This window comes from Poecilia mexicana, unplaced genomic scaffold (genome assembly GCF_051168715.1).
Source record: "Poecilia mexicana isolate PSO_F unplaced genomic scaffold, ASM5116871v1 scaffold_18, whole genome shotgun sequence".
Classification (NCBI taxonomy): Eukaryota; Metazoa; Chordata; class Actinopteri; order Cyprinodontiformes; family Poeciliidae; genus Poecilia; species Poecilia mexicana.
Genome location: NW_028263387.1, coordinates 23,190,787 through 23,218,667, shown reverse-complemented (window position 1 = coordinate 23,218,667; position 27,881 = coordinate 23,190,787). Strand labels below are relative to the sequence as shown.

The window sequence follows — 27,881 nt, the reverse complement described above, 5'->3', positions numbered from 1 at the left end:
CACAACACACAGCCCCTCCCACTACCTTCAGCCTGGAGACAAAAGGGTGGGGTTAAACAAGCAAATACAAAAAACAAATACTACAATTTAAACTTGGCCAAAGACTAAAATTAGGTTACCTCCAAAAACCAATAAAAAAATCAATACTTTGAATAGTCTAAAAGAACCTGAGGCTGCCACCTGCAGCAAGGCTGGAGGCCACACAAAACAATAAAATGCTCCTATGTAACAAATTTAAACCAATTCCGTTTTTAATTATCTTTGGTTTTCATAAGCAACCAGCTGAGAGAGTCTCCCTTTATACTCTCCACCCATCATGAGGTGATAGGGCCCAGGTGTTTTGAATATTGAGGCAGGCTTCTTCCTGCTACACGTTTTGTTAAGTTGTCTAACAGCTCCTCCCTTGACTGTAGTTTTGTTTGCTTTCATTTTAAATCCTATTTTTATCAGGCACTGGCTGGACAGAAGCTTTTACTTTTGATTTCGTCGTGGGTTTTTTTCTTTCTGAAACTTTAATTTCATCCAAATAATCGATAAAAGAAAAGGTGAGCAGTTAAAATGTAATCATATTCTCGGCTTAATGTTTTCAGCTTTTGTTACGTTACGTACTGATGAGGAAGCAGCGCTACGGCAGATTAAAATGCTGCTTTGTGTTCAGAAAGTAAAATGCTAAAATAAATACTTTATTTTATGCACATTATGCATTTGAATGGTGTTTGTCAGATGTGTGTTTGCAGCTCAGACAGAAAGTTAAAAGCTCTGAAACAGATGGTTTCTAGAAAAGCAGGAAATGCAGATATTATCATGAACAAAAGATTTTTCATATTTAACATCAGAAATGATATTAGTGCTGCTTAATTCAGGATCTGCTGAACCAAAGGATTCTGGCTGATCCAGCAAGAGCATTATTCATTCATTGGGTAAGAAAGTTGAGGAATAAAACAAAACGATCGACAAAGATCAAACGTCATCGGACAGCTGGCGCCACCTAGTGACGAAAATATGCTCCTGCATGTTGCAGAGAAAATCAAGCTTTATGTTTAACTTTAGTTGCGAAGACTTTAGTTTGTGATGTATACTAAATATTAAAATAAATACTTTATTTAATGAATTGCGTTTTGACAGATGTGTGTTTGCAGCTCAGACAGGTAAAAGGGAACAGATGGTTTCTGCAGAGAAAATTCAAATTTTATCAGGATGAAGAAAAACCTTTTTTGTGATAAGAGACTCATGACAGTAAACTTTTTTACATAATTATTAAATAAGCGAGTATTTTGACCATAACTTTATATTAGGCATATTTTCCATCTCCAAGCTGAATCTAGGTGATGTGAATATTTGTAATGAGGGAGGCTGTAAAGAGGCCATTAATTGTGACTCTTAAACATTCAGTCTTGAACATTTATGTTTGAGGTTTAGTAATATTTAAGATTAAATGAGAATTTGTAGTTTCTGATTAATAACATAATGCTCAAAAATAAAACTTGCCCAATAGCACAGTGTGTTTCTGTCACTGATCATCAGAATAATAGACGACATCAGAATGTGGACGATCTGCTTCTAACTGCATCTCAGTGAAGCTTCACTCAATGTGAACTCAGCTTCTTCCTTTTACATTAATGTTTGTAGCAGCTTTTATTTGGAAAGACGAATATTCTCAATCCTCAAATATAACATTGTCAATGAAACATTGACACTGAAAACTGTAACTGTGATATATAAATGTCTGGTTTAGTTTTGTATCTGTCTAACATGAATCTTTCTTTTCAGAATAAAACTGCAGAATTGATTGCAAAATTCAGCACAACAATCTAAACAGGGACAGAAAAAATGAAGGAAGGTTTAAGACAAGAACAAGGAAATTTAAGATGCTTATTTTACTCATAAAAGCAGTTTAAGTTTAATGTAGTGACTGATGTTTATTAATGTCTCCTCCTCTTCCTCTCTCAGGATGAAGATGATCTCCCTGCTGCTCCTCATCCTCAGCTCATGTCTCTGTGGTCAGTCTCCATCTTGTCTTTGTGACAGAAAGCTCTCTAGATGGAGCTGAAAGACTCCCATGTTCCAGTTCTCAGTGTGTCTGCTCCTCTCTTTCCCTCTCTGTCTCCTCAGCAGCAACATTTGTAGTGAATGTGACCCAGAGCAGCTATGAGGCAGAGGAGAACCACAGCATCACTCTGGAGTGGACCTTCACCAGGACTAACTCCTCTCCTGCCTCCCTGTTCATCTACTGTAAACTAAGACAGAATCAGACGGATTTTGTCATCTATCATGTATTTATGGGTGTGGAAGCTTCTTTATACCTGGACAAAAGATTTACAGGACGAGTCCAGAGTGACAAAGACGTCCTCAGAGAAGGACGAATCCGACTCCATGTGTCCAGACTGAGGACTGAAGACTCTGGTCTGTATCTGTGCCAAGTCAACACAGATTATGGATGGGGCTCTGCCAGCCTTCAACTGAGCATTAAAAGTAAGTTTAACTCAAAATGCAATACTCTGTGTTTTTAAAAGATTTATTTCTGTAAAACTCAAAGAGCTGCAGACGTCCAACCATTATGAATTTAAACTACAGAGATGATCTTGTTTGTTCAAACTTTAGTTTGTCAAACCTGAAATGAGGACAAAACCAAAATTATGCCAAGAGTTTGACTCATTTAGAAATAAAGCAACTGGATAACAGAAACATTGTTTCTAAAAACAAAATTTAAATCACCACTTGGTGGTTTATCTCCTTTTCTGTCCAGCTGCTTTGCTCTTAAGTATTTTTGGTCAAAACCTTGACTCCTCTGTTAGCCAAGCAGAAGAGTCATGGATGGGAGAAACATTTAGTTTGTCCTCAATTATTATTTGTGGAGTCTGTTAAGTTTGAAAGAGCTTTTAACATCTTTTAGGTTTATGAAAACACTGATATTTCAATAAAACTGTTAAAAAGCACTGGAAGCACATGGAGGAATGTTTGTTTCAACCAGGTTATAAATCAATTTTGATTATTGATTTTCTTTTTCTGAACATTTAATTGGTAAAAAAAAATCTTCTTTTTTTTCACCAGTGCACTGATGATGTAAGCATGTATCGGATCTTTGATTTCAGATTAACAAAAGACAGTTTTTCATTCCTATACTAAATGTGCCACCAAATCAGTCACTCCTGAACGTTTTCCTGATTCTTTCAGAAGCTCCTCCTGTCGGACCCACAGTGAGAACCGAACCAGAGAGGAAAGGAACCGCCTACCTGGGACTGATATATACTCATAACTCATCAGGATTCGCTGAAACAGACGGCTGTTTTTACAATGATGGCAAATATTTATTTCACATGTAGCTACATGTTTAGAACAACCATGTGGTGTTAAAATATGTTAATTTGATGTTTTAATACATTTTAGTGTTTAATTTAACTTGAGCAGAAACACCAGTTTGTAACCTGAGAGCCAAACCTTCGTGTTGCTGATGTAAACTCGGCTCCTTCCTGGTCACGAGTGAATCTGATGCAACAAATGCAGATAATCACCTCATTAGGGGACTTTCCTCAGTCACTGCCTGTCCGTCTCTCCTGCTGAAAACATTAATAATCACAGTGAGGAGGATCGGATCACCACTCCACTACAAAGTAAGTATCTGAAACTTTACAGTCTGTCTTTATAATTTTAATTTTAAATCGTTACTCATCGTTTACAAGCAGTGACTGATGCAACATCACAGATCAGACAGTAAATCCATTTTTTTTACTTTAAAATAGATTTAAAGTTAATAAATTGCTGTTATTTATGTTTACCATAGAAAACCAACCTGGTAATTTCCAGATGCTCCTTATTTATATTTTTATTAATTGAATTTTTAACAAATGAGATTGTTTGACATAAATACTAAAATAAGTTTCTACATCTTAACAGAAATTACTTCTGTATGTTCTAAAAAAGAAAATTAGGAAGGAAGTTTGTAAATAAAACCTGAGCTTACGAAGGATAAAAGCTTTTAGTTTTCTTTAAATGCTCCATGAAAATGTTCTTTGTTTACACTGGCATTCCAGTTTTTAAGTTTAATATCTTTGTGATCTGTTCTACATTTTCAGAAATTCGTAATCATGCAGTCAAATCATTAACATCCTCAACATGTTGATGTGTCTGACATTAAAACATTAAACAAAACTCATAGTTTTTATTGGACTAGTTTCATTTTTGTCTTATTCTTTCACAAAAACCCGATTAGCAGTTAAACGGTTTCATTATCTGTGTAAAAAGCTGAGAGACGGTAATTCTTACTGTGATGAAGGTCTTTAAAAACTAAACGGGTTTAAAGTTGATAAATGTTGTGGTGTCATTCCAGGTCAGACCTCAGAGCGATGAGTCCAGAGAAAGAGCCTCAGTCAAACCTGTTTTTCCGGTTCGGATCACGTTACGACGAGCTCTTGGATCCCGGCTACGGCTGACAAACAAACCAACCAACTGGTTCCTGGAAAAACTGCAGGTGGAGAATCAAACATCTGACAACATTTCACTGCCACCTTCAGGCTCAGAGTAGAAAGTCTTTCATTCCAGTCACTATAAGAACGAATGTTCTGGGTTTGTTCTGCTTTATGAGCTGCTGGCAGAAACTTCTCTGGTTTTTATTTGTTGCTGCATTTTCTGTGAGGTTGTTTTCATTATATCTAAACAAAACAGTAAATTTTGAGATTTAATTTCCCTCTAATCTACTTTCATGAAGTGAATAATATCCTGAAGGTCTAATAATTTGAGCTGCCGTGTTGCGTGTCCTTTAATCCGTAGATAAATGTTCCTTTCCTCACTGGACTCAACAGATCTAATGATAAAATAAGTTCCTGTTTTCATCAGTTTATTGGAAATAAGTAAAGATTCTCCTTTCAAAACTCAACAAGGCATGAGAATAAAAACCAGTAATACTTTACCGACTGTAATGAATTAAAATATTCAGAAACTAAGCTGATTTTTGACTTTTAAAAATTAATTCTGTTTAGACGTGTTTTCACTTTTAATTTACAGAAATTAGGTAAAAGACTTTCTTTTTATTGAACAATATATTATTGAGCTTATTGTTTATACTAAACTGAACTTTATGTGGGAAAGGCCTGTGAAATTTTACATTATTAATTTACTGAAATTACATAATTTCTGGTTAATTTCATGACTTTAACGTAATGAAATGTTAATTATCTAATGATTAATTTTCACTTTTGGGCTTTAGCTCTTATTGTTGAAAGATTGAAACCTTCTAACAGTTATTCATCAACCATAAATTAAACTTTTCTGTTTCTAAAACACTGAAATGTTCCTCTTTGTTTTGCAGAAACGTCTCTTTGGTTTTTGTTCTTCTGACTCTGAGAAAATGAGTTTTTTCCTCCTCCTTCTTCCGCTGACCTGCACTGTACCGGGTGAGTTTTCATGCAAACTCTGTTGTTGCTGCAGCTGTAAGTGCCACAGCTTCCTTCTGGTGACACGGTCAACATGGCCGACGTTTCTCTGCAGGAACATTTGCAGGTGAATCTCCTCCACCTGTTCACGAAACAGAAGAAGACGACAACTTCACGCTCGGCTGGGACAGCCTGACCCAGACCAACACGACCCTCACCAAGCTGATCTGCTTTCTCCTGCTGAGTCCTCCTAAAGTCCTGTATGGACGGATAAACGGAGCCGAGGTCCCAGAGTCTCAGGATGGACAGTTTTCAGGACGGGTTCAGAGTGACGGGAGAGAAGGACGACTCAGACTCCACCTGTCCAGACTGAGGGCTGAAGACTCTGGACGTTACCGCTGTGACCTGGCTGCTTATGACCAGGTGTGGAGGAAATGGGAGCTGCAGACGTCAGGTAAAGCAGCGGATCTCCCCCTCTGCTTGCAGCTCATTAAACCTGATCTGTTGTTCATCACGGTTAAAACTGTTTTCTCCTACAGTAACGTTTGTCCTGAACGTGACCAAACCGTCTCATGGAGACACGCCTGCGTCTCTGAACACACCGAAGCCTCGCCTCAGAGCTACTGCAGGTGGGTCGGCTGTTACCATGGCAACCACGATTATCCCCCGTATAGGCTACTTCATATCACCTGTACAACGATATGAAGAAATCTGGTTTATGGGGAAACATTTATGCAAAAGTTGTTTGTTTTTTTTTTTTAAAAAAAACAATAACTTCAAGAAAGTTTGTTATTAATCATGTTAAAATTTTATTGTCTGCGTCAGTCAATGTTTGTCTTGTTAGTAATATTTCATATGCAGCAGATGTTTAAATAAACACTTTGTGTTTTATTTCAGATGAGAAACAGCCTGAAATAGTTGGTGCAGTTGTTCTACTACTTTTCCTTGCCCTTGTAATTCTGGCTTGTATATTTCTTGGAAGACAATTCGCAGGTGGCTGTTATTTACTGTCTTTATTGGATCTGTCCTGTGTTTTGTTGTTGGCTTCAGTGTGTTTCCAATCCTACAGGTCCAATCGGAAATATGGATGAATTAGAGGACATAGAAATAAACGGAAATGATTTTGAAGAAATGAACCTTATGATGAACCACTGAGCTGATCATCTTCCATCCACATCCAGATGTTCATCTGATTTTTGGCTCCAGAGACTCTTCTAACAAATTACCATCAGTTTATAGAATAGAAACGGTCTTATTAACCCTCAAATGGTACATCCTGACTATTTCCTTCTTCCCTGATCTACTTATCTCATATATATCAGTGACGTGTGGTCATCATGGAAAAATAGTATAGAACAATAAAATCATTTATATTGCTATTTTCACCCTGTGGTTTGTACTACAAAGTATCTATTTACTTAGCTTAACCAATTCTGATTTTTCTTTTCTTCAAAATCGCTGAATTTTTGCATTTTCCCATTCAAATGCTCAGAAGCGAAGCCGCTGAGGCAGCAGTGAGTTGAGCCTCACCTGGGATTGCGCAACCTCTCGCTAACTGCACTGGCTGCCATTCTATGGGAGCAAGTTCGTCCTGTCTGTACGTCAGCAATAAAATGGCTAAAAACATTTAATATATGGACTAATTTTACATAATTTCGCTTGTTTTTAATGTAAATTGTTTTTTGTCACCAACTGTGTGTGTATCGTGTTTTGTGTGCCGAGGAGCGATCAGAAACGGCAGAGAACAATACACTAGGTGAGGCAAACAGTTCTCTTGCCTCATGGCAGGGGGCGCTCATGATCCCTGATATTGTGACTCCACAACTGCAGAGTAAGACACGGTGAGCTAGCCATGGAGCTAGCCACACAGTAAATAAAGTACAGCGATATATTTGTTTTCTCATCTCTTCCGACGTAAACATGAAAGACTACATTTCTTCACTTAACAGTTTTCTAAAGTGGATTTTCAATTGAAGCAGGAGATAATAACTAAAGGAAGACCAACACGGGAGCTGAACGTTTTGCTTCGAGATAGAGAGACAGTTTGACTCTCAAACGGAGTAGAAAAGTCATGCCGATAGACTTTGCTTTGGATGAACGGATATTTTTGTGCAGAATTAGCGGTGCAAATAAGTAAAGGTAAGACAGCAATAAGATGTTTTTGTTTAGTTTTTTATTGAAATGTGCGTTTTGTGGGCTACAGTTTAAGCTTAAATAATTCAGTAAAGTAGAAGCGGTAGCTAATCTACCACAGCAATTATTTATTAATAAAATATTAAGCCTAATTTATGTACTAAAACGTACTACAACAACAGAATGAATGTTCTGTTCTGTGTGCAAAATTATTAAATGTTTTTTTTGGTGTTAAATCCTAAAACATTAAGTGGCATTGTTGTCAGTTGCTATGGCAACGAGTCTGCGTAGTTTGGCGAATACAGATCACTTTGCTGTGGATCATAGCATGAAATTAATACCTACATTTATAAGTTTCACCGAGTTATGGATGACATGTAAAAGAGTAGTCTTCCCCACCTCAGTATCATACGTCCAATAACATCCATGGTGTCGACATAAGACATAAGTCGTAAGTCAGTGCCTCACCAGTAATGAACCTCACCGCATGTCTCTGATACATATATATATATATATATATATATATATATATATATATATATATATATATATATATATATACACACACCATGCATGGAGGGTTCCACCCCAAATCCAGCACCCTGAGACTGTACACGAGCCGTAAGGAAGGAGGCTGAGGACTAGTGAGTGTGAGAGCCACTGTCCAGGATGAAACATCCAAGATCCATAAATACATCAAGGACAAAGCCTCAACGGACGATGTGCTCAGCGAATGTCTCAGGCAATGGGGAACAGAGGACAAGATGCTGGAGGAACCATCATGGGAGGACAAACCCCTACATGGGATGTACCACCGACAAATAACTGAAGTGGCTGATATCAGGAAATCCTACCAATGGCTGGAGAAAGCTGGACTCAAGGACAGCACGGAGGCCCTCATCCTGGCTGCCCAGGAACAGGCCCTAAACACCAGAGCAATAGAGGCTCAGATCTACCACACCAGACAAGACCCAAGGTGTAGGTTGTGCAAGGAGGCCTCTGAGACAGTCCAGCACATAACAGCAGGGTGCAAGATGCTGGCAGGGAAAGCGTACATGGAACGACATAACCAAGTGGCGGGCATAGTGTACAGGAACATCTGTGCAGAATATGGACTGGAAGCCCCGAGGTCAAAGTGGGGGACACCCCCAAAGGTGGTGGAGAATGACCGAGCTAAGATCCTGTGGGACTTCCAGATCCAGACAGACAAGATGGTAATGGCGAACCAACCGGACATTGTGGTGGTGGACAAAGAACAGAGGAAAGCCATTGTGGTGGATGTAGCAATACCAAGTGACCACAACATCAGGAAAAAGGAGCATGAGAAACTGGAGAAATACCAGGGCCTAAGAGAGGAACTGGAGAAGGCCTGGAAGGTGAAGACCACAGTGGTGCCTGTGGTCATCGGGGCCCTCGGGGCAGTCACCCCCAAACTGGAGCAGTGGCTCAAACAGATCCCAGGAACAACATCAGACATCTCAGTCCAGAAATGGACTGAGATGTCTGAATCCTAAAACATTAAGTGGCATTGTTGTCAGTTGCTATGGCAACGAGTCTGCGTAGTTTGGCGAATACAGATCACTTTGCTGTGGATCATAGCATGAAATTAATACCTACATTTATAAGTTTCACCGAGTTATGGATGACATGTAAAAGAGTAGTCTTCCCCACCTCAGTATCATACGTCCAATAACATCCATGGTGTCGACATAAGACATAAGTCGTAAGTCAGTGCCTCACCAGTAATGAACCTCACCGCATGTCTCTGATACATATATCTATATCTATATATATATATATATATATATATATATATATATATATATATATATATATATATATATATATATATACACACACTAACCATGCATGGAGGGTTCCACCCCAAATCCAGCACCCTGAGACTGTACACGAGCCGTAAGGAAGGAGGCAGAGGACTAGTGAGTGTGAGAGCCACTGTCCAGGATGAAACATCCAAGATCCATAAATACATCAAGGACAAAGCCTCAACGGACAATGTGCTCAGCGAATGTCTCAGGCAATGGGGAACAGAGGACAAGATGCTGGAGGAACCATCATGGGAGGACAAACCCCTACATGGGATGTACCACCGACAAATAACTGAAGTGGCTGATATCAGGAAATCCTACCAATGGCTGGAGAAAGCTGGACTCAAGGACAGCACGGAGGCCCTCATCCTGGCTGCCCAGGAACAGGCCCTAAACACCAGAGCAATAGAGGCTCAGATCTACCACACCAGACAAGACCCAAGGTGTAGGTTGTGCAAGGAGGCCTCTGAGACAGTCCAGCACATAACAGCAGGGTGCAAGATGCTGGCAGGGAAAGCGTACATGGAACGACATAACCAAGTGGCGGGCATAGTGTACAGGAACATCTGTGCAGAATATGGACTGGAAGCCCCGAGGTCAAAGTGGGGGACACCCCCAAAGGTGGTGGAGAATGACCGAGCTAAGATCCTGTGGGACTTCCAGATCCAGACAGACAAGATGGTAATGGCGAACCAACCGGACATTGTGGTGGTGGACAAAGAACAGAGGAAAGCCGTTGTGGTGGATGTAGCAATACCAAGTGACCACAACATCAGGAAAAAGGAGCATGAGAAACTGGAGAAATACCAGGGCCTAAGAGAGGAACTGGAGAAGGCCTGGAAGGTGAAGACCACAGTGGTGCCTGTGGTCATCGGGGCCCTCGGGGCAGTCACCCCCAAACTGGAGCAGTGGCTCAAACAGATCCCAGGAACAACATCAGACATCTCAGTCCAGAAATGTGCAGTTCTAGGCACAGCCAAGATACTGCGCAGAACCCTCAAGCAATACCTACTCAATACCCTCAAGCAATTTTATATATATATATATATATATATATATATATATATATATATATATATATATATATATATATATATATATATATATATATATATTAGGGCTGAAGCTTGCCTCGAAGCTTCGTTAATTTATGTTTTATTAGTTAGCGCACCGTGTTCCGGCCGGGACTTCATTTGCGTTGCGCGGAGCTCTCACTTCCGCCTCTGAGTTGTTGACAAAAGCGAAGTCTCAGCGGCATAAAGTCCAATCTTCAAGATTGGCCCGTGCTAATCGCCCGTTTATCGTTTTTGAGGAACCAATAAGCATCCTTAAAATGACTGGGGGAATGCCTGGAGTCCGGCAGCATTTCTCCTCCGGGGCTGCTGGTTGAAAGCGAACGGCGGGAAGAGCGCTGAGGTGAGCGGATAGCCTGAACAGGGCGGGCGGCTGAGTAGCTGATGCTTACCGTGTAAATGTAGCTTTACCGACGAACCGCACAATAAATGTCATATCCCGGTCTGAAGAAACGGGTGGCGGAGCGCATCGTACGTGGCTGGTAGATGAGTTTCTGAGTGTGACCAGTGAAGGTGTCGTAAATATCCCGTATTTCACCCCCCCCCCCACTCCCGCCACCACCGTGTTCGTCCCCCGGTCTAACGGTTCGTCAGTCCGCTGATCTATTTCCTCCCCTCCACCCCATCTTACGTTCGTTCATTCGCCCTCTCCTCCCACTCCAGGCGGCATTTCCCGTATTTTCAAACCCAAAGCGTGACAGGTTAGGTGGCAAGGTGAGTTTAATTAATCTATTAAACTCACTGAAGATGAATACATAAACTAAAAGCTGGATTGTAGACATTTTTTATAAGCATATTTATGAGCCTGCCTCTTTGTTATTAAATTCAATATAATTTCAGATTTTTCTATAACTTTTCTTCTGGTTAACTTAGAAAGTGAGCTATTATTGTTACAGGTTAGTTTTCTAAACTACAAAAAAGCAACTGTTAGGGATGCTCAAATATGAAAAATTGGACTGATATTGATATCTGATAGTAACACCGGTATTATGCCAGATTTACCAAAATTTAATTTTATAATTTTTTTTATCCGATTACTCGATTAATCGTAAGAATAATCGATAGATTACTCGATTACTAAAATATTCGTTTACAACAGCCCTAATATATAGTAACAGCTAACATGCATCCTATGACCAAAATTAATGATGGAAAACAAAGTACAAGTACTAAGAATAGACATAACAGCTTTAAAAATCTAAATCTGAAAACATTCAAATCCATTGTTACTTCATGAGACGGTTAATATCTCACTAGACAAGAAAACATTAAAAATGTATGCATAACTTTGTAAGCTCTTAATATCTCACAAACATTTTAAATGAAAAACTGACAAAATAAAATGAAAGTTTAGTGTTTTATTTTATATGCTTCTCCAAGTTGCTACATTATAGAAATTACTCTGCTTCCAAACATTAAGTTACTGAGTATCTTGGTACCTGAGGGTCAGATTATGCTGTTCATCCTGTATGAGTCCTCATGTGATCAGTTAATCTGCTCTGATAACTGAAGCCTTTTCCACAAGTCCCACATAAGAAAGGCTTCTTGACATTATGAGTCCTCATGTGATGAGTTAAATTGCTTTTCCAACAGAAACTTCTTCCACAAGTCTCGCATGAGAAAGGGTTTTCACCTGTATGAGTCCCCTTATGATCGTTTAAATATCTTTTTTGTTGGAAACTTTTTCCACAAAACCCACAAGAAAATGGTTTCTCACTTCTATAAGTCCCACACGTGGGAAGTTACATGCCTTTTTTGGCTGAACCTTTTTCCGCAAGTCTCACAAGAAAATGGCTTCTCATCTGTATGAGTTCTCATGTGAGACATTAAAATAGCTTTTTCATGGAAACCTTCTCCACAGGTCCCACAAGAGAATGGCCACTCACTTGTATGAGACATGTGAACTCATGTGAACAGTTAAACGGATTTGACAGTGAAAACCTTTGCTACAAGTCTCACATGAGAAAGGTTTCTGGCCTGTGTGAGTCCTCATGTGAACAACTAAATTAGATTTGGTTGTGAAATTATTTCCACAGGTCACACAAGAGAAAGGTTTCTCACCTGTGTGAATCTTCATGTGAAGAAGTTAATCAGATTTGGATCGAAAGCTTTTTCCACAGGACTCACATGAGAAAGGTTTCTGACCTGTTTGACTACTCATGTGGCGAGTTAAACAAAATTTACTGCTATACCTTTTTTCACAGCTTGTACATAAGAAAGGCTTCTCCTCTGTGTGAATCCTCATGTGACGAACTAAATTATATTCGGTTGTCATTCCTCTTCCACAGGTCACACAAGAGAAAGGTTTTTCACCTGAGTGAACTTTCATATGATAAATTAATCCAGCCTTGTGGCCATAACTTTTTCCACAAGTTGAACATGTGAAGGGTTTTTTGCCCGTGTGAGTTCTCATGTGTGTTGTCAATAAACTTGCTTGATTAAAGGATTCATCACAAATTTTACAAGAATATGATTATTGGTCTGGATGAGCTTTCTTGTGTGTTTTTTGTTCTGAACTCTCAGTTGTGCTTTTCAGCCGTTTGGTTTTCTGACATATTTCATTTAGTTTCTGCTTCTCATCTCTTTTTCTTAGGTCTTCAGATTTGCTTATTTCCTGAACCTGGTTCTCATCCTCAGCAGAGTCATGAGAGATGAGTTGGTTCCTCTCGTTCCGTTTCGTTGTGGATTATTTGCACATTAGGAGGATTCACCAAAATGTCATCAGTCTCCTGTTTCAGCACAAGCTGCTCTTCATCTTGACTGATGCAGAGTGGCTTCTCTTCCTCTTTAAGCTGTTGATGTTCTGGTTCTTCTTGCTCCTGTTTTATCTGCAGAGGTTCTGGTTCCTGTTTTATCTGCACAGGTTGTGTTTCCTCTTGTTTAAAGTGGAGTTGCCCTCCTGGTTGCTGAGCTCATTGAGAACCCCGTCCTCTTTACACACGCAGCATTGACAGAGATCTGGACCAAAACACAAAACAAAAACTTTACATTCTGAGTCAAACTATGAATACTTCACTTTAATCCAATGATGCATTTGAAAAACCTTTTCTTAGATTAATCTAAAATTACAAATTTTTATGTATAAAAATCTGCATTATGGACATTCTCACCATGTTTCAGGTATAGTTCAAGTTCAGGTATAATTTATCTTCAGACCATGAGTAAAATATGTGCTTGTATTTTTTTATCCCACATATGTAAATATCTCACTTTAACGCTTGAGTTTTAAAAAAAACTTCAATTTTTTTCCATTATTTATTAATAAACAGCACTGCAAACGTCTCTATTGTCATGAGCATCTAATTATTCCTAAAAGATGTGTTTATAGTCGATGCATGTAATCACAGCCCTTCTACCTCCTGCTCTGTCGCTGCTCTATGTTTACCTCAGTCTGGATCGCGCGCCTCCTGTCACTCAAACTGGACACAGGCTGAGCTGTATGTATATTTACATCAAACCCTGTGAGTAGTGATGTTTCTGCATCAAGGTAGGAGTTTAAAACCCACCATGTTAGCTCTGCTTCTGCTGCTCTATGACAGAACCTGCAGTCACCTTTCAGAGGTGCATTAAGCGAGTGGTGAGATTGATTTACGTTTATGAACAAAGAATTATGTGCAGCGTTTACATCTCAACACGCTGCCCAGCCTGTGGCTCTGTGTCTGAGCTAGAAAGTTTGTAAGTCTTCCAGGTTGAAAGGTGAGTTAACCACTAACGTTGTGGAGCTTTGCGCTCTCTTCATAGGGATTTTATCTTACTATTATTTTTCCGGTTGCACCATGGATTAAATCATGCCAAATGCTTTGTCCACTTAGTCAGCAGGCTGAGTGGAGATCTGATTCTGAAAAACTTGTCCCATAAAACTCTGTCAACCAGAACAGTTTTTGTGGGCGCTCATTAAAAACTCAATAGACACCAAATGGAAGAGCTGCTAAAGCCACGTTAGGAGAATTAAATTAAAACTCTCATTTCTTGTGCATTTCTGCACAATGCAGCAGATTTAAGTCATCATGAAGAGCCGGTCCAAGGCTGCATGAGGGCTGTTATGTCAACACTTTGTTTTATTTCAATCAATCAAAGCTATAAAGCACCCTTCATGTTGGAGGCAGTTAGCTGGAAATGCATAATAAAGGTTATTTCTGAACTGGGTTCAAAACAATCTAACTTTGATTATTATTATTGGTTTTATATTTGTTTACAATAATATTTGTTAACAATAACCCTAGTTTATGACTAGATATCTCTCTACACTGACTACACTTCAAATATGTATTTGAAATATGTTCAAAGAAAATATGAAATGAATAAATGAAATCAGATTTACTATGATGCTTTATGGAGGTTTAAATTCAAGAAATATACAGTGAATTACTGTCTGAAACATATTTCATAATAGAATATTTAAAAAGAAAATATTTTATTCATAGGCATATTTCTTGATGCTCAAGGACACAGAATAAAATATATAAAATCAATTTTTTTGATCAGGAGAAAATCTGATGGTCCAAAAGAATCCCCAATATAAAACTGAATTAAAACCACCATACATCTTAAATCTGATGTCATTTAGTCGGGATGTAATTAAATGTACTTCAGACATATTTTGTCTGGTCAAAATCATAATTATATTGTTTAAACATATCTAGTCAGAAACTAATTTTAGATACATAGAGTGAAGAATTGGTATGAGAGAAATGCCTGCCCCATTAAACGCTGATGGACTGTATGGAATAATAATATTATTTAATAGATTTTTTTCATCAACCTGCCCTCCCGAAGTCCAACCAGTTTCTGACGCGTTTATCAGTTGATTTCATTTTGTAAAACATTTATCCTAATTCGGTCTCACAAGGTGTTACTTTAATCTGTCTCGTGTTTTTCCTCCAGCTTTTCTCCGCTTTCGTGCCTCATATCATGTGTAAAACCTGAAGTAGTTTCGTACATATCCGGTGTAAGATGATCTTCGGTGTCCGGGTAAAATCCAGCAGTCTGCGCTGATCCTCCATCTTTTCCTTAATCTTGACGCTGATTTCTTCCAAATCCGTGAATGATATTTCAGCAGGAGTTAACAGCTCGTTGATAAACTCTCTCTGAGGCGGAAATGAAGACATTTTTAAAGCAAATATTCACATATTTACCTAAAACTATCGATGTGCCTTCTGTGCCGAGGCTTCGGGGCGAGTGTCGAGTAAACCAGGAGGAGTTTTAGAAAACATGTATTGAAGAGTTTGGTCTTGGAGCAGGATGTGACGTTTGAAGCCGCGCGACTGGGCCATACCACGTGACTGTATACAATTTAAAAATATATACAAACTACTAAAATGAGCAATTTTCCAAAAAAAAAGAAAAAACTCCACTAACAACCAACCTTTCAATAAAATTCAAATTTATTTTATTACAATATTCAATATCACTGAATATTAAAAGCGAAGAAACGAAGCGGAAAAATCAAAGCGGAACCAAAAGTCCGAGCCACAGTGACAAACACGGAAGATAAAAGACAAAGGATAGATGGTACCATTAACTTTTCTGCTGTAGGACGGTAGTTTGAAGAACGGTTTAGTGTTAAATATTTGAAAGATTTCAGTGGGTGAAATCCGTTCAGCTCAAGTCCGACGAAGAGATGAATGACAAATACGTTCTGTTGGATTCCGCCAGGACACCAGTGATCATTTTACGCCGAATAGGTACGAAAGCCTTAACTTTTTTACTGATATCAAGTACCAAAGTGGACAAATCCTGGACGAAATACGCGAGACAAATAAAAGTAAACAACGCGGGAGACTGTTTTAAATTAGCAGTGAAATGTGGCTAGCCAATTTGGCTATTGAGTCAAATAAAAATGCCGGTTTATAAATTCATATAAACTGCTTATAAAAAGTATAAATTCATTGAAAACGCTGTTGTAGGACTCCCTCCTGAAAGTCGAAAATTACTGTTTATTTTGGTCACTCAATGCTGCTTTTTATGCGTGATGACGTTCAAAATGACATTCAGTGACCAAAATAAGCGCGAAAATGTTTGCCGCCTCAGAAATAGATGGTGTTTTCGTAAAATTAGCAAGGTCCCTTCTTCACTTGTCTTATCCACTTAATGCAGGAAGGAAGTTTGAACACTAGATGCGTTGGGGGAAGCAGAGCAGAGCTACAGGTTTGTCGAGCGTCGTCCTTTATGTTCTTCGCTGTATTTTACTTTGTATAAAAATCATCTAACAATAATACCATAGGAGCCGACTACCACCAGACCAGCCAGGAGAGACGTCAGTTATGTGTAAAACAAACGGAGGATCTGGTGAGTGTTTTAACGTAGCGATTAGCAATATGCTGCGCTGTGTAGGACTGAACGAACCCACACCGGGTTGAATAATGAAGTCTTAACCTTTCTTAATTGTATATGGATGGGATTGAAAATGAACTTATTGAATATGGACTGTGTACACATTAGAATGATAGAATTGGATTTCAATGTTTATTGGTCCTGTTTATTTATACAGGCCAGAAGATGGCGAGCTAATTGTCCAGGCCTAGAGCCAAAAGAAAGGATTACACTTATGTGTGAAGATTTCCGCTCTCCTGCCTGTAGGAGGCTCCTTTTAGCCTGAGAACATTTTTTTTCCCCTCATCCTGACTCCTGATACCTCATATCGGACTTTCACCACATCAGGCACCTTTCAGAAAACCAGCTTGTCTGCGGATCTGTTTACCCCAGCTTGGGGTCAAAGGACGAAAGGGTGTGGGTTTGGTCAACGGTGCGATTAATTTATTTTGTGTTTTGTTATTTTTTTTTTTTTTGTTTTCTTGTTGGGATATTGCGCATATTTGTTTTCTTATTTATACGGCCTTTTAGATGTCTGTCTTGTTGAATCTGTAAGTATGTATAATCATTGTCTTTCTCCGTGAATATATCTCACTGGCACACTGCAAATCTCCAGACTCCGTGTCTCCTTCATAAGCCGAATGCTAGTCTTCTGAGAAACCAGCCCAATTGATTCATTTATTTAAATTACGGTGTATTACATTTCTTAAATATACTACACTTATCATACACTGGAAGAAACCCTGAGTTTTTTTCTCACAGTCTGCTGTTAAATCCATTATTTGCTTTGAATTACTAAAATTATTTGTATTTGCAAGATGCCAGAATGACATCTACTTTTCTGGTCAGAAGAACCAGTTTGGTTAATTTTCATACTTAAAAGTTTGTAATTGAAGAATAACCCAAAAAGCTGTTTAGATGCATTAGTGGGTTAAAGAAAAGGGTTCATTGTTTGATTGATCATTATAAGCTTTTCTTTTGTCTTTTTGTACAGATCTCCCACAATGCTGTGTGCGTAAAGATGACGAGGTTCTCAATGAGCTCATCAACCAAAAGGGGAACTCCACTTTAGATCAAGAGGAAAAAGAACAAAAAACATTCAAGGAGAAGAAGAAGCGCCTCTGCACCAGTAAAGATGAAGAGCAGCTTGTGCTGAAACAACAGACTGATGACATTTTGGAGAAAATTTCTAATGTGCAAATAATTCACAATGAAACAGAACCACAAATGAAACAACTCATCTCTCATGACCCTCCTGATAGCCAGGTTCAGGAAGGAAGAAATTCTGAAGACCCAAGAAAAAGCGATGACAAGCAGAAACTAAATGAAATATGTCAGAAAACCAAACAGGTGAAAAGCACAATTGAGAGTTCAAAATATAAAACACACAAGAAAGCTCACCCAGACCGGGCAAGTTTATTGACAACACACATGAGAACTCACATGGGCAAAAAACCCTTCACCTGTTCAACTTGCGGAAAAAGTTATGGCCACAAGGCTGGATTAATTTATCATATGAAAGTTCACTCGGGTGAGAAACCTTTCTCATGTGTGACATGTGGAAAATGTTTCATAAACAAATATAATTTAGTTGTTCACATGACGATTCACACGGGAGAGAAGCCTTTCTCGTGTGTGACCTGTGGAAAAGGTTTCTCTCAAAGAGGACAATTAACTATTCACATAAGGACTCATACAGGTGAGAAGCCTTACCCATGTGAGACCTGTGGAAAAAGTTTCTCTAGAAAAAGCAAATTAACTGAACACATGAGGACTCATACAGATGAGAAGCCTTACTCATGTAAGTCCTGTGGAAAGAATTACAAGACCAGAAACGGTTTATCTTATCACATGAGGACACATACAGGTGAAAAGCCTTTCTCATGTGGGACCTGTGGAAAAGGTTTCTATGATAACAGTCAATTAACTCTTCACATGAGGACTCATACAGCTGAGAAACCTTTCACCTGTGGGAAATGTGGAAAAGGTTACAATCAGAAAGGAGCTTTAACTGCTCACATGAGGACTCATACCGGTGAAAAGCCTTTCTCATGTGAGACTTGTGGAAAAAGTTTTGCTAAAAAAATCTGTTTAACGTCTCACATGATAATTCATAGAGATGAGAAGCCTTTCTCATGTGGGACCTGTGGAAAAAGTTTTGCTCGAAAATACTGTCTAACTTCTCACATGATAACTCATAGAGATGAGAAGCCTTTTTCATGTGGGACCTGTTGGAAAAGTTTCTACACACTAAACAATTTAACTTCTCACATGAGAACTCATACAGATGAAAAGCGTTTCTCATGTGGTACTTGCGGAAAACGTTTCCTATATAAATCAACTTTAGATTATCACAAGATGGTTCATACAGGTCACAAGCCTTTCTTATGTGGATCCTGTGGAAAAGGTGTCCGTCTAAAGCGCTTGTTAACTGATCACATGACAACGCATACAGGTGAAAAGCCTCTCTCATGTGGTGCTTGCGGAAAAGGTTTCCTTTATAAATCGGCTTTAGAGTCTCACATAATGGCTCACACAGCTGTGAAGCCTTTCTTATGTGGAATCTGTGGAAAAGGTTTCCAACTAAAATACAGTTTGACTTCTCACATAAGGACTCATACAAATGAGAAGCCTTACTCATGTAAGTCCTGTGGAAAGAATTACAAGACCAGACGAGGTTTATCTGATCACATGAAGACACATACAGGTAAAAAGCCTTTCTCATGCGGTACTTGCGGAAAACGTTTCCTATATAAATCAACTTTAGATTATCACAAGATGGTTCATACAGGTCACAAGCCTTTCTTATGTGGATTCTGTGGAAAGGGTTTCCGTCTAAAACACAGGTTAACTGATCACATGACAACACATACAGTTGAGAAGCCTTTCTCGTGTGATGCTTGCGGAAAAGGTTTCCTTTATGAATCAGCTTTAGATTCTCACATGATGGCTCACACAGATGTGAAGCCTTATGTGGAACCTGTGGAAGAGGTTTCCATGTAAAACAGTTTAGCTTCTCACATGAGGACTCCTACAAATGAGAAGCCTTACTCATGCAAGTCCTGTGGAAAGAATTACAAGACCAGAAAAGGTTTATCATATGACATGACGACGGATACAGGTGAAAAGCCTTTCACCTGGCTGGACACCACACAGCACGACGAACCCGATTGAACCGTTATACCTAGGATTTCTGTCGGCTAATGTGGCTCTCAGGGTTTGAAAATGGTCCGACAACTTGTGTAATGTGCGCTGGACAATTAGACTAAGGAAATGAAGGGAGGGTCAGTGGAGGGCACCAGAGCTGAGCTTTGTCATCCAGTGTCATGGAAAAATACAGGGAGAAACGATAACGCCGATAATTTAAATGGACTCATACTTTTTTTTATCATTCATCAATCGATCTATCGTTTATCGCGACAGGCCTAATTGTATGTCTTTTCTGTTTTATACTACTTACATACTTTTGCCTAGAATATGTATGTTTGATGTTACAAATTAAATGCTCATTGAGATTTTTTTTTTTTTTTTTCAAAATCTGAAATTCAATATATTTTGTTTATTTTCTCTTGGGTTTCTGATTCAGGTGGGAAATAAAGTGGATTTTGTGGTGGCAACAATGCAGCTAATGCTATGTTTTTCTAAGTTATGAAACCTGAGATGTTTTCCTCTTTTGTTAAAACATCTGCATTTACTTTATTCTTGTTGAATTTACTCTAAGCTGAAGTTATTTTTTTTATCCATTTGTCTTCATGTGGGTATTTGTTTGAGGTTTTTTTATTTAGAATATTAGAAAGTGAATTGTTGATATAGCTTAAATTTCACATTGAAATGTTTGCAGCAAAAGTTGTTTTTATATAGTTCTTGGATAATAAAGTTTTTTTACCTTAATGATGGTCTTTTTCTTTTTTCAGTTTAATAGATCATTAGAACATGATTAAATATTTAAATATTTCAAGGAAATTTTTCAGGCAGTTTTCCCTTTTCAGAGAGCCAGCTCTTTATTTATGAACATCTGCAGCCCCATATAATAACATAATTGGACAAATAGGAATGTCATGTATGATACATCTTTTATATTTCTGTGCTCCCTATGTGAAAAGCCTTATACTTCCTTAATTTTATGTATTTGTTCTGTTACGAAAGCAAACGTCCTGTATTTTGTACAATATTTTAATCAAACTCAAAGCAAATCTAGTTTGGTTTGCCACATGAGAATTCACACAGGTGAGAAGCCTTTCTCATGTGTGACCTGTGAAGAAAGATTTACCAGCAAAGCAAGTTTAGATGGTCACAGGACCACTCACGCAAGTCAGAAGACTTTCTTATGTGGGACCTGTGGAAAAAGTTTCTGTTATCAAAGCAGTTTGACTCGTCACATGAAGACTCATACAGGAGGAGCAGCATAAACTGATCCTCAAGTACCAAGACAGTATCTCACAGTTTAGAAGCAGAGTAATTACAGCTGGGTAACATTTCTTTAATGTAGTAGCTTAGAGAAGGAAAGCATTTAATATATACTGGCTGATCAGACCAATTAAGACACAACAGGGATAACTAAACAGAATACAATTACGAACACAAAAACAAATAACAGTACGGCTAAGTTTGGCTAAACTAAAGACCTCAAAAATTAAAATCAAAAATAAAGTTTAAATACTAATATTTACTTAAATACAAAACTTATTCAAACAATGAAACTACAAATGTCCCCTGCCAGCAGGAACTAGTGGTGCAGTCCAATCAGCATTTAAGCCTGCTAAGGCCTGGCCCCCATCTTTTGTTTCGAGAAACAAAAAGCGTGTTGTGATCGATTAAATGCGCTGTTACGTCATTGTGCCTGTCAACCATGTAACACTGAGTGGAGTGGTTGACAGCTCCAAGATGGCCGCTGTTGTATCAGATAGCCATACGCTGTCAGGATCAGGATAGCATACATGCAGTGAGTACGCATGCCCGCGCATGCGCATTAAGAAGTCTGACCGTCGGTGAAGTTGTCCGTTCAGCAATACGCAACAAGTTATGACGAAAATAAGTAATTAAATTGTTTATAAAATAAAATAATATGATAACCAGGTAGATATACATGCGTTGCCGTGGTTTCAAAGTGTATTTAAAGCAGGTCTAGCTGCATCTGCAGTCAACTACAACACACACCCATGTAAAACTCATTAATCTACTTAACCGCTAAATCAGGATGCCATGCAGCTGTTAATAACGAAGTGTATGAGGATCTACGTCATGATTCTGTGTTCCTGATTAAATAAAATCATATGGTAATGACTGCGTATAAATGTCTGAGCTAAGCGTAGCTATCTGACAGCGTATGCTGATCTGACAGAACACTGCCCTAAATCTCTCTGTCCTTATGTCTATGTTGAAAACAGCATTTTACTGCCATGTATTTTGATCCGAAAGCAAACTGAATTTGCTTTTTTTTCTTCTGAATTTATGTGTTGTAAATTCAGAAAAATTCTGAAAAACTCCTTCGGAGTTTTAATAGTCAGTGTGGAAAATCCAACCAGTCCTGAACCTTAGTTAGAATGGTGTTCATGGCCTGACTTACAATCAGGCCATGAACTACTGTCCTGCTTGTCAATCACATGGTTGCATTATTGGTTCAAATGCTGACATGATCATAGCTTCTTCACAGAACATCTTTTCAAAAGCATCTTTGTATTTTATGGTTGAGTTGAACTACTAGTAAGTCTCCACTCCTCATCCTGCTTTCATTGTTTTTGATCTTTTATCTTTCCTACGTTACATTTTGAATGTATGTTTCTAGCTTGTGTAACCGGGCGGTTTTATTGGAAGACATGGGTTGCATCCAGTGGTTGTAAATTCCCACCGGGTTTGGGCCCTTGAACACATCTAGGTCCCGTTCCCCACCGTCACTTCCGTTTTCAGCCTTGTCGGGCTCATTAAGCGTATATAGGCACCGGGTGTGCACGCCAATCTGTGTGTGTTTGTTGGGTCCGTCGTTCGAGTTGGCTCTCAGGGCAGATGAGCGCTGGCGCCCTGCTCATCGGGTTGCTGTGAGTGTTCGGATCGTGGACATTTAATACTAGTAGGATAAATGGATTTTTGATGTCACTACTCTACCTGTCTATTATTGTCAGCAGATGCATCATTGTTTTCTTTTGGTATTGCAGATTGCTGCTGTTGCCTATTGTGCTCCCACAAACCATACAGAACCACAAACAGTGCAGAACTCCAAACAATGCATAGCTCTTTATATTTTTATTAGCTTGCTGGGCACAGCCTTAGGACTGGGTTGGGGCAATGTGGGGTTTGTTTTCTTTTGTCTAACATTATTTTGTTTTTGTGTTTCTACTAATTTGGTTTGCATTTGTGTTTGGTTCCAATTGCTTCTAGTCTTGTCCTGGGTTGTTGAGTCTTATTGAGTTTTAAATTAGAATAATAAAGTCTATTTTTAATACTGTAAAAGAATCTATAAATAAAATCTATTTTGTATGTAACCCATGTTAATTTAACAAATATGAATTATAGCCTGTAGTACACTACATGGTCGATAGGTGGCAGTAAATGGTTTCAAGTAGTCTAAAACTACATTGATATGCCGCAGAATATGGACTAGAATAACCAGAAGAAGAAACTGGAAGAAACGTTTTGTGGTCATTTTATTGACAAAACTCTGTGTTATTTTCAATATTTTTCAAGAACTAGTTTTCATCTATGGTTGATTTTTCGATTCCTGTGTAACCGGACCCGGGAGAACTTTGTTTTTGATATTACATTTATTTGTTTTTTGATGCGAATCTCCGGTGAGTTCTGTGCTATAATTTTCTTCGTTAGCTATCGATTAGCCACAAGCTAATATTTTGCTGTTATGTATTAAAAGTTATATTGTGATTTCATTTTATAGTTCAATGTTGAAAGAAAAAAAAAACAATCGGAGATACTTGTTTATGATTAAGAATGTATGTTTTGTATGAAAATTAGCAATGCTTACGGCTAACTCTGAAAGGCTATTCTGCTAATATTGCGCCTTTTTTTTCTTCTTCTTGGAATACTGATACCGATGAGGTATCTAGTGACAGTGAGTTATTTATTCCACTGTATGGAATTGAAGAATGCTAGAAAAAGATATGTCAATTCAGTGAATATTATGTTGTGATGTTATCGCGGCTGTAAATTATTTTATTTACATGGAGTGAAAGATAAACTTTCACTGAAATGACTTAGAATGGTGTATCACAAAATAGTAAAATACATTTCTGCTATATGCAGGTTGTTTTTTTTGTGTTGAGAGACATCGTGTGAAGAACGGCGAGCCAGGATCCAAAAGAGCAGATTGACATTGTGTCCACTACGACGTCAAGGAAGAACCTTCTTCTGTTCCACTTGATCGGTGGGATTGCACATATTAACACTACCCGGGTAGCTACCATATAACATTCAGATCTGAAAACTGAATTGAACTGAAAACAAATGAAAGAAAAAACTTTTGAACTTGACTGACTTGACTTAGGACTACCAAAAGGAAACATTGACTATTTTGTTCTGTTTCATTATTGTCAAAATGTGTAATAAATATGTTTTGTTCAACACATTGTTTCCCTCGCTCCTCCTGAGTTGAACCTAGTTCTGATGCGCTATTTAATTGTAAAGATTCATAGTCACCGATTCCTTTGTTACATGTGCCTTACCAGATAAGTACAAAGTCTTACATGTATACTATTTCTGTTTCCTCATTTTCAGCCAGACCTACCTGGGTACAATTAATGGGAAACTCTAGACCACTTGATATTTCAGTAGTCTACCAGTTGGCTTCAGAGCCACGTCCTCAGTCACAATCCGGGTTCTTTCCCCCGTGTTACACTTGCAATTATATTCAGGCCTTTGATTCACCTGTGGTTGTGATAAAGTTGGTAGTCGGTGAACGACAGAGACGAACCATTGCTTCAGCTCTGCAAAGATCAGGCAGATGTAGAAAACAATTCATGATATGCAATGCACTATTTTATGATGTCTTTAATAGCTACTTGTCCTTCATCGCTGTAATCAATTACAGCTTGACCAGAGGATGTCACCCTATTCAAATTTACCAAATGCATCGAAATGCTGGAATCAATTCAGCAGCATCAGAACCAGGGACCTAAAATGGCTGAACAACTTGGTAAAGAAGGCTGGTTCTGGAGGAGACTCTGCAGATGATGATGCAAAGAAGCATTCTTCATAAAATTAATAAAATTATGGACAACACTGACCATCCACTTCATAAGACTGTCTTGGGAAAGCAATAACTTCAGTGTCTTTGAAGAATCTGAATTAATGTGAGTTGCAACTTTTAATTTCCCTTTAGAATCAATAAAGTATTTTTAAATTAGAATTGAAGTTAGTATTGACCAGGTGACACTAACAATTGTTGAGCTCTGCTTTTCAGAGCTCAATCACTGCAGCAGGCAGCATATGTTAAAGTTCATCTGGTCAATACACTGAACCTTTTAAAACATTATAAATTGGAGCACGGAATCCAGAGTTTTTTTTTTGTTTGTTTTTTGTTGCATTCTATGCAATGGTTTATCATTACTGTATGAAAGTATTTATTGGGAAAGATCAATAATGTTGCCAGAAAAAGGAGAATTGGGTCCATTGCAAGAAAGGCGCTCAAATAAACTGCAAACAAACGCAATAAAATCTTCAAACAAAAAAATGTGACCCAGCTGAAACAGCGTTTTGCTGCCATGAACTTTGATCCGGAACGAAACGGAATCTGGCTCAGTCACGTGGTACGGCCCGCTCGCGCGGCTTCAAACGTCATATCCTGATCCGCAACAAAACCCTCGATACGCGCTTCATAAAACTCCTCCGGGTTTACTCGACACTTGTCCCGAACCCTCGGCACAGAAGGCACATCAATAGTTTTATATAAATATGTGAATATTTGCTGTAAAATGTCTTCAGTTCCGCCTCAGAGCTGTTAACTCCTGAACTGCTGAAATATCATTCACAGAGTCGGAAGAAATCAGCGTCAAGATGGAGGATCAGCGCAGACTGCTGGATAATACCCGGATACCAGACATCATCTTACACTGGAAAGGTACGAAACACCTTCACGATTTACTGATTATATGAGGCACGGAACGGAGAAAAGCTGGAGGAAAAACACGAGAACAATGTGTGAGACCGATTTAGGATGAATGTTTTACAGAATTAAATTAAGTGAAACAGAGCACTGGTTGGAAAAAGGGACGTTCGGCAAGGCAGGTCGATTACAAAATATATTACTATTCCAAAAAGTGCATCAGTGTTTGCTGTGGCAGGCAGTTCTATTATTAAATGGGCGATAGTAAGTAAGTAAGCTTTATTTATATAGCACCTTTCACAGACATAAAAATCACAAAGTGCTTTACAAAAAAGGAAACATCAATAATGTTATTTTCCCAAACTTAGAGATAAAGTGAGATATTTACATATAAAAAAATATACAAGCACATTTTCCTCATGGGGAAATTTGGACCTGAACTTAGAATTACCGAAATCTTTAATTTGCTTTACTTTCTCTTGTCAGATTTGTGGAAGAAGCTTTCGATTAAAATCAAACTTATTTGGTCACATGAAGACTCATACAGATAAGAGACCTTTCCTATGTGAGACCTGTGGAAAAAGTTACAAATACAAAAGCAGTTTAATTGGCCACATACATACACATTCAAATATGAATATTTTCTTATGTGGGACCTGCTTCAGTCAACAATCCTTTCTAACTGGTCACATGAGAATTCACACAGGTGAGACGCCTTTCAAATGTACAAACTGTGGAAAAAGTTTAATGAATAGGAGTAATTTATATCGTCACATGAAGATCCATACAGATGAGAAGCGTCACTCTTGTCCAACCTGTGGAAAAAGGTTCCGTCAAAAAGTTAATTTAACTACTCACATGAAGACTCACACAGATGAAAGGCCTTTCTCATGTGGGACCTGTGGAAAAAGTTACAAACACGAAAAGAATTTATTTGGCCACACACATACACATTCAAATGTAAAGCCTTTCTTATGTGGGACCTGTGGAAAAGGCTTCATTTATAAGTGCAATTTAACTCGTCACATGAGGACTCATACAGGATGACGGCATAATGTGACCCTCAAGTACCAAAACACAGTGACTCCCAGTTTGGAAGCAGAGTCATTACCGCTGGATAACATTTCTATAATGTAACAGCTTGGAGAAGAAAAGCATTTAAAGTGGGATGTTTATCTAAAAGAATAAACCTTCACATTCTGTCCATTTTGTCTTTTTATTTAAAAGGATTTTTAAGTGAGATATTAAGTCTTATGAAGTTATGCATGTACAGGTGCTGGTCATAAAATTAGAATATTGTGATAAAGTTCATTATTTTCCATAATGTCATGATAAAAATTAAACTGTCATATATTTTAGATTCATTGCACACCAACTAAAATATTTCAGGTCTTTTATTGTTTTAATTTTGATGATTTTGGCAAACAGCTCATGAAAACCCAAAATCCCTGTCTCAAAAAATTAGAATATTATGAAAAGGTTCTCTGAACGAGCAATAAAAATAATCATCTGAATCAACAAAGTAACTCTAAACACCTGAAAAAGATTCCTGAGGCCTTTAAAAACTCCCAGCCTGGTTCATTACTCAAAACCGCAATCATGGGTCAGACTGCTGACCTGACTGCTGTCCAGAAGGCCATCAATGACATCCTCAAGCAAGAGGGTGAGAAACAGACATTTCTGAACGAATCGGCTGTTCGCAGAGTGCTGCATCAAGGCACCTCAGTGAGAAGGAAAAAGTGTGGCAGAAAACGCTGCACAACGAGAAGAGGTGACCGGACCCTGAGGAAGATTGTGGAGAAGTCTGAAGGGGTTCAAAACACAACCCAAGGTGACCAAACACCTGGGCTTCCTCTGCAGATGATGTTGATGACCTGGAGATTTTCTTCAATGATTTAGAGCGCCATCATGTGGTGAAAACTAAAAAATATTTTTTATCAGCTTTGAGTCCAGCTGCATCATTTTCAGTTTAACTTTTCAAATCCTTTGTGGTTATTATGTATTTCAAGCTCAATTAAATGCAATAAAGTATTTTTATAATCTGCAGCAATGGGTAACCAGTAGCAACCACCAATCAGCATTTTAAATGTGGGAACTGGGATCTGAACACAACTTT

General features: G+C 38.4%; 1 protein-coding gene and 2 pseudogenes across 3 annotated transcripts; 2 read left to right on the top strand and 1 right to left on the bottom strand.

Annotated features, from left to right (window-relative positions):
* The first annotated feature begins 408 nt into the window (after positions 1 to 408).
* Positions 409 to 6,748, top strand: LOC148154214 (uncharacterized). 2 transcript variants are annotated; one of them, XM_088015885.1, is made up of 9 exons: positions 410 to 545; positions 1,951 to 2,472; positions 3,175 to 3,611; positions 4,328 to 4,468; positions 5,306 to 5,390; positions 5,485 to 5,823; positions 5,909 to 5,998; positions 6,267 to 6,362; positions 6,439 to 6,748. In XM_088015885.1, exons 5-9 carry the CDS (start codon positions 5,345 to 5,347, stop codon positions 6,522 to 6,524), a joined length of 657 nt encoding a protein of 218 aa, XP_087872011.1. In that variant the 5' UTR covers positions 410 to 545; positions 1,951 to 2,472; positions 3,175 to 3,611; positions 4,328 to 4,468; positions 5,306 to 5,344; the 3' UTR covers positions 6,525 to 6,748. The 2 variants fall into 2 exon arrangements, with proteins under 2 accessions (XP_087872010.1, XP_087872011.1); XM_088015884.1 differs by having other exon boundaries at positions 409 to 545; positions 6,267 to 6,748.
* Positions 6,749 to 12,301: 5,553 nt separating this feature from the next.
* Positions 12,302 to 16,020, bottom strand: LOC148154213 (uncharacterized; annotated as a pseudogene). The gene is made up of 2 exons (XR_015766137.1): positions 15,344 to 16,020; positions 12,302 to 13,362 (listed from the first exon to the last, which is right to left on the bottom strand). The product of XR_015766137.1 is annotated as an uncharacterized LOC148154213 (transcript).
* A 1,799-nt stretch (positions 16,021 to 17,819) lies between these two features.
* LOC148154212 (uncharacterized) lies at positions 17,820 to 19,051 on the top strand (annotated as a pseudogene).
* Positions 19,052 to 27,881: the final 8,830 nt, after the last annotated feature.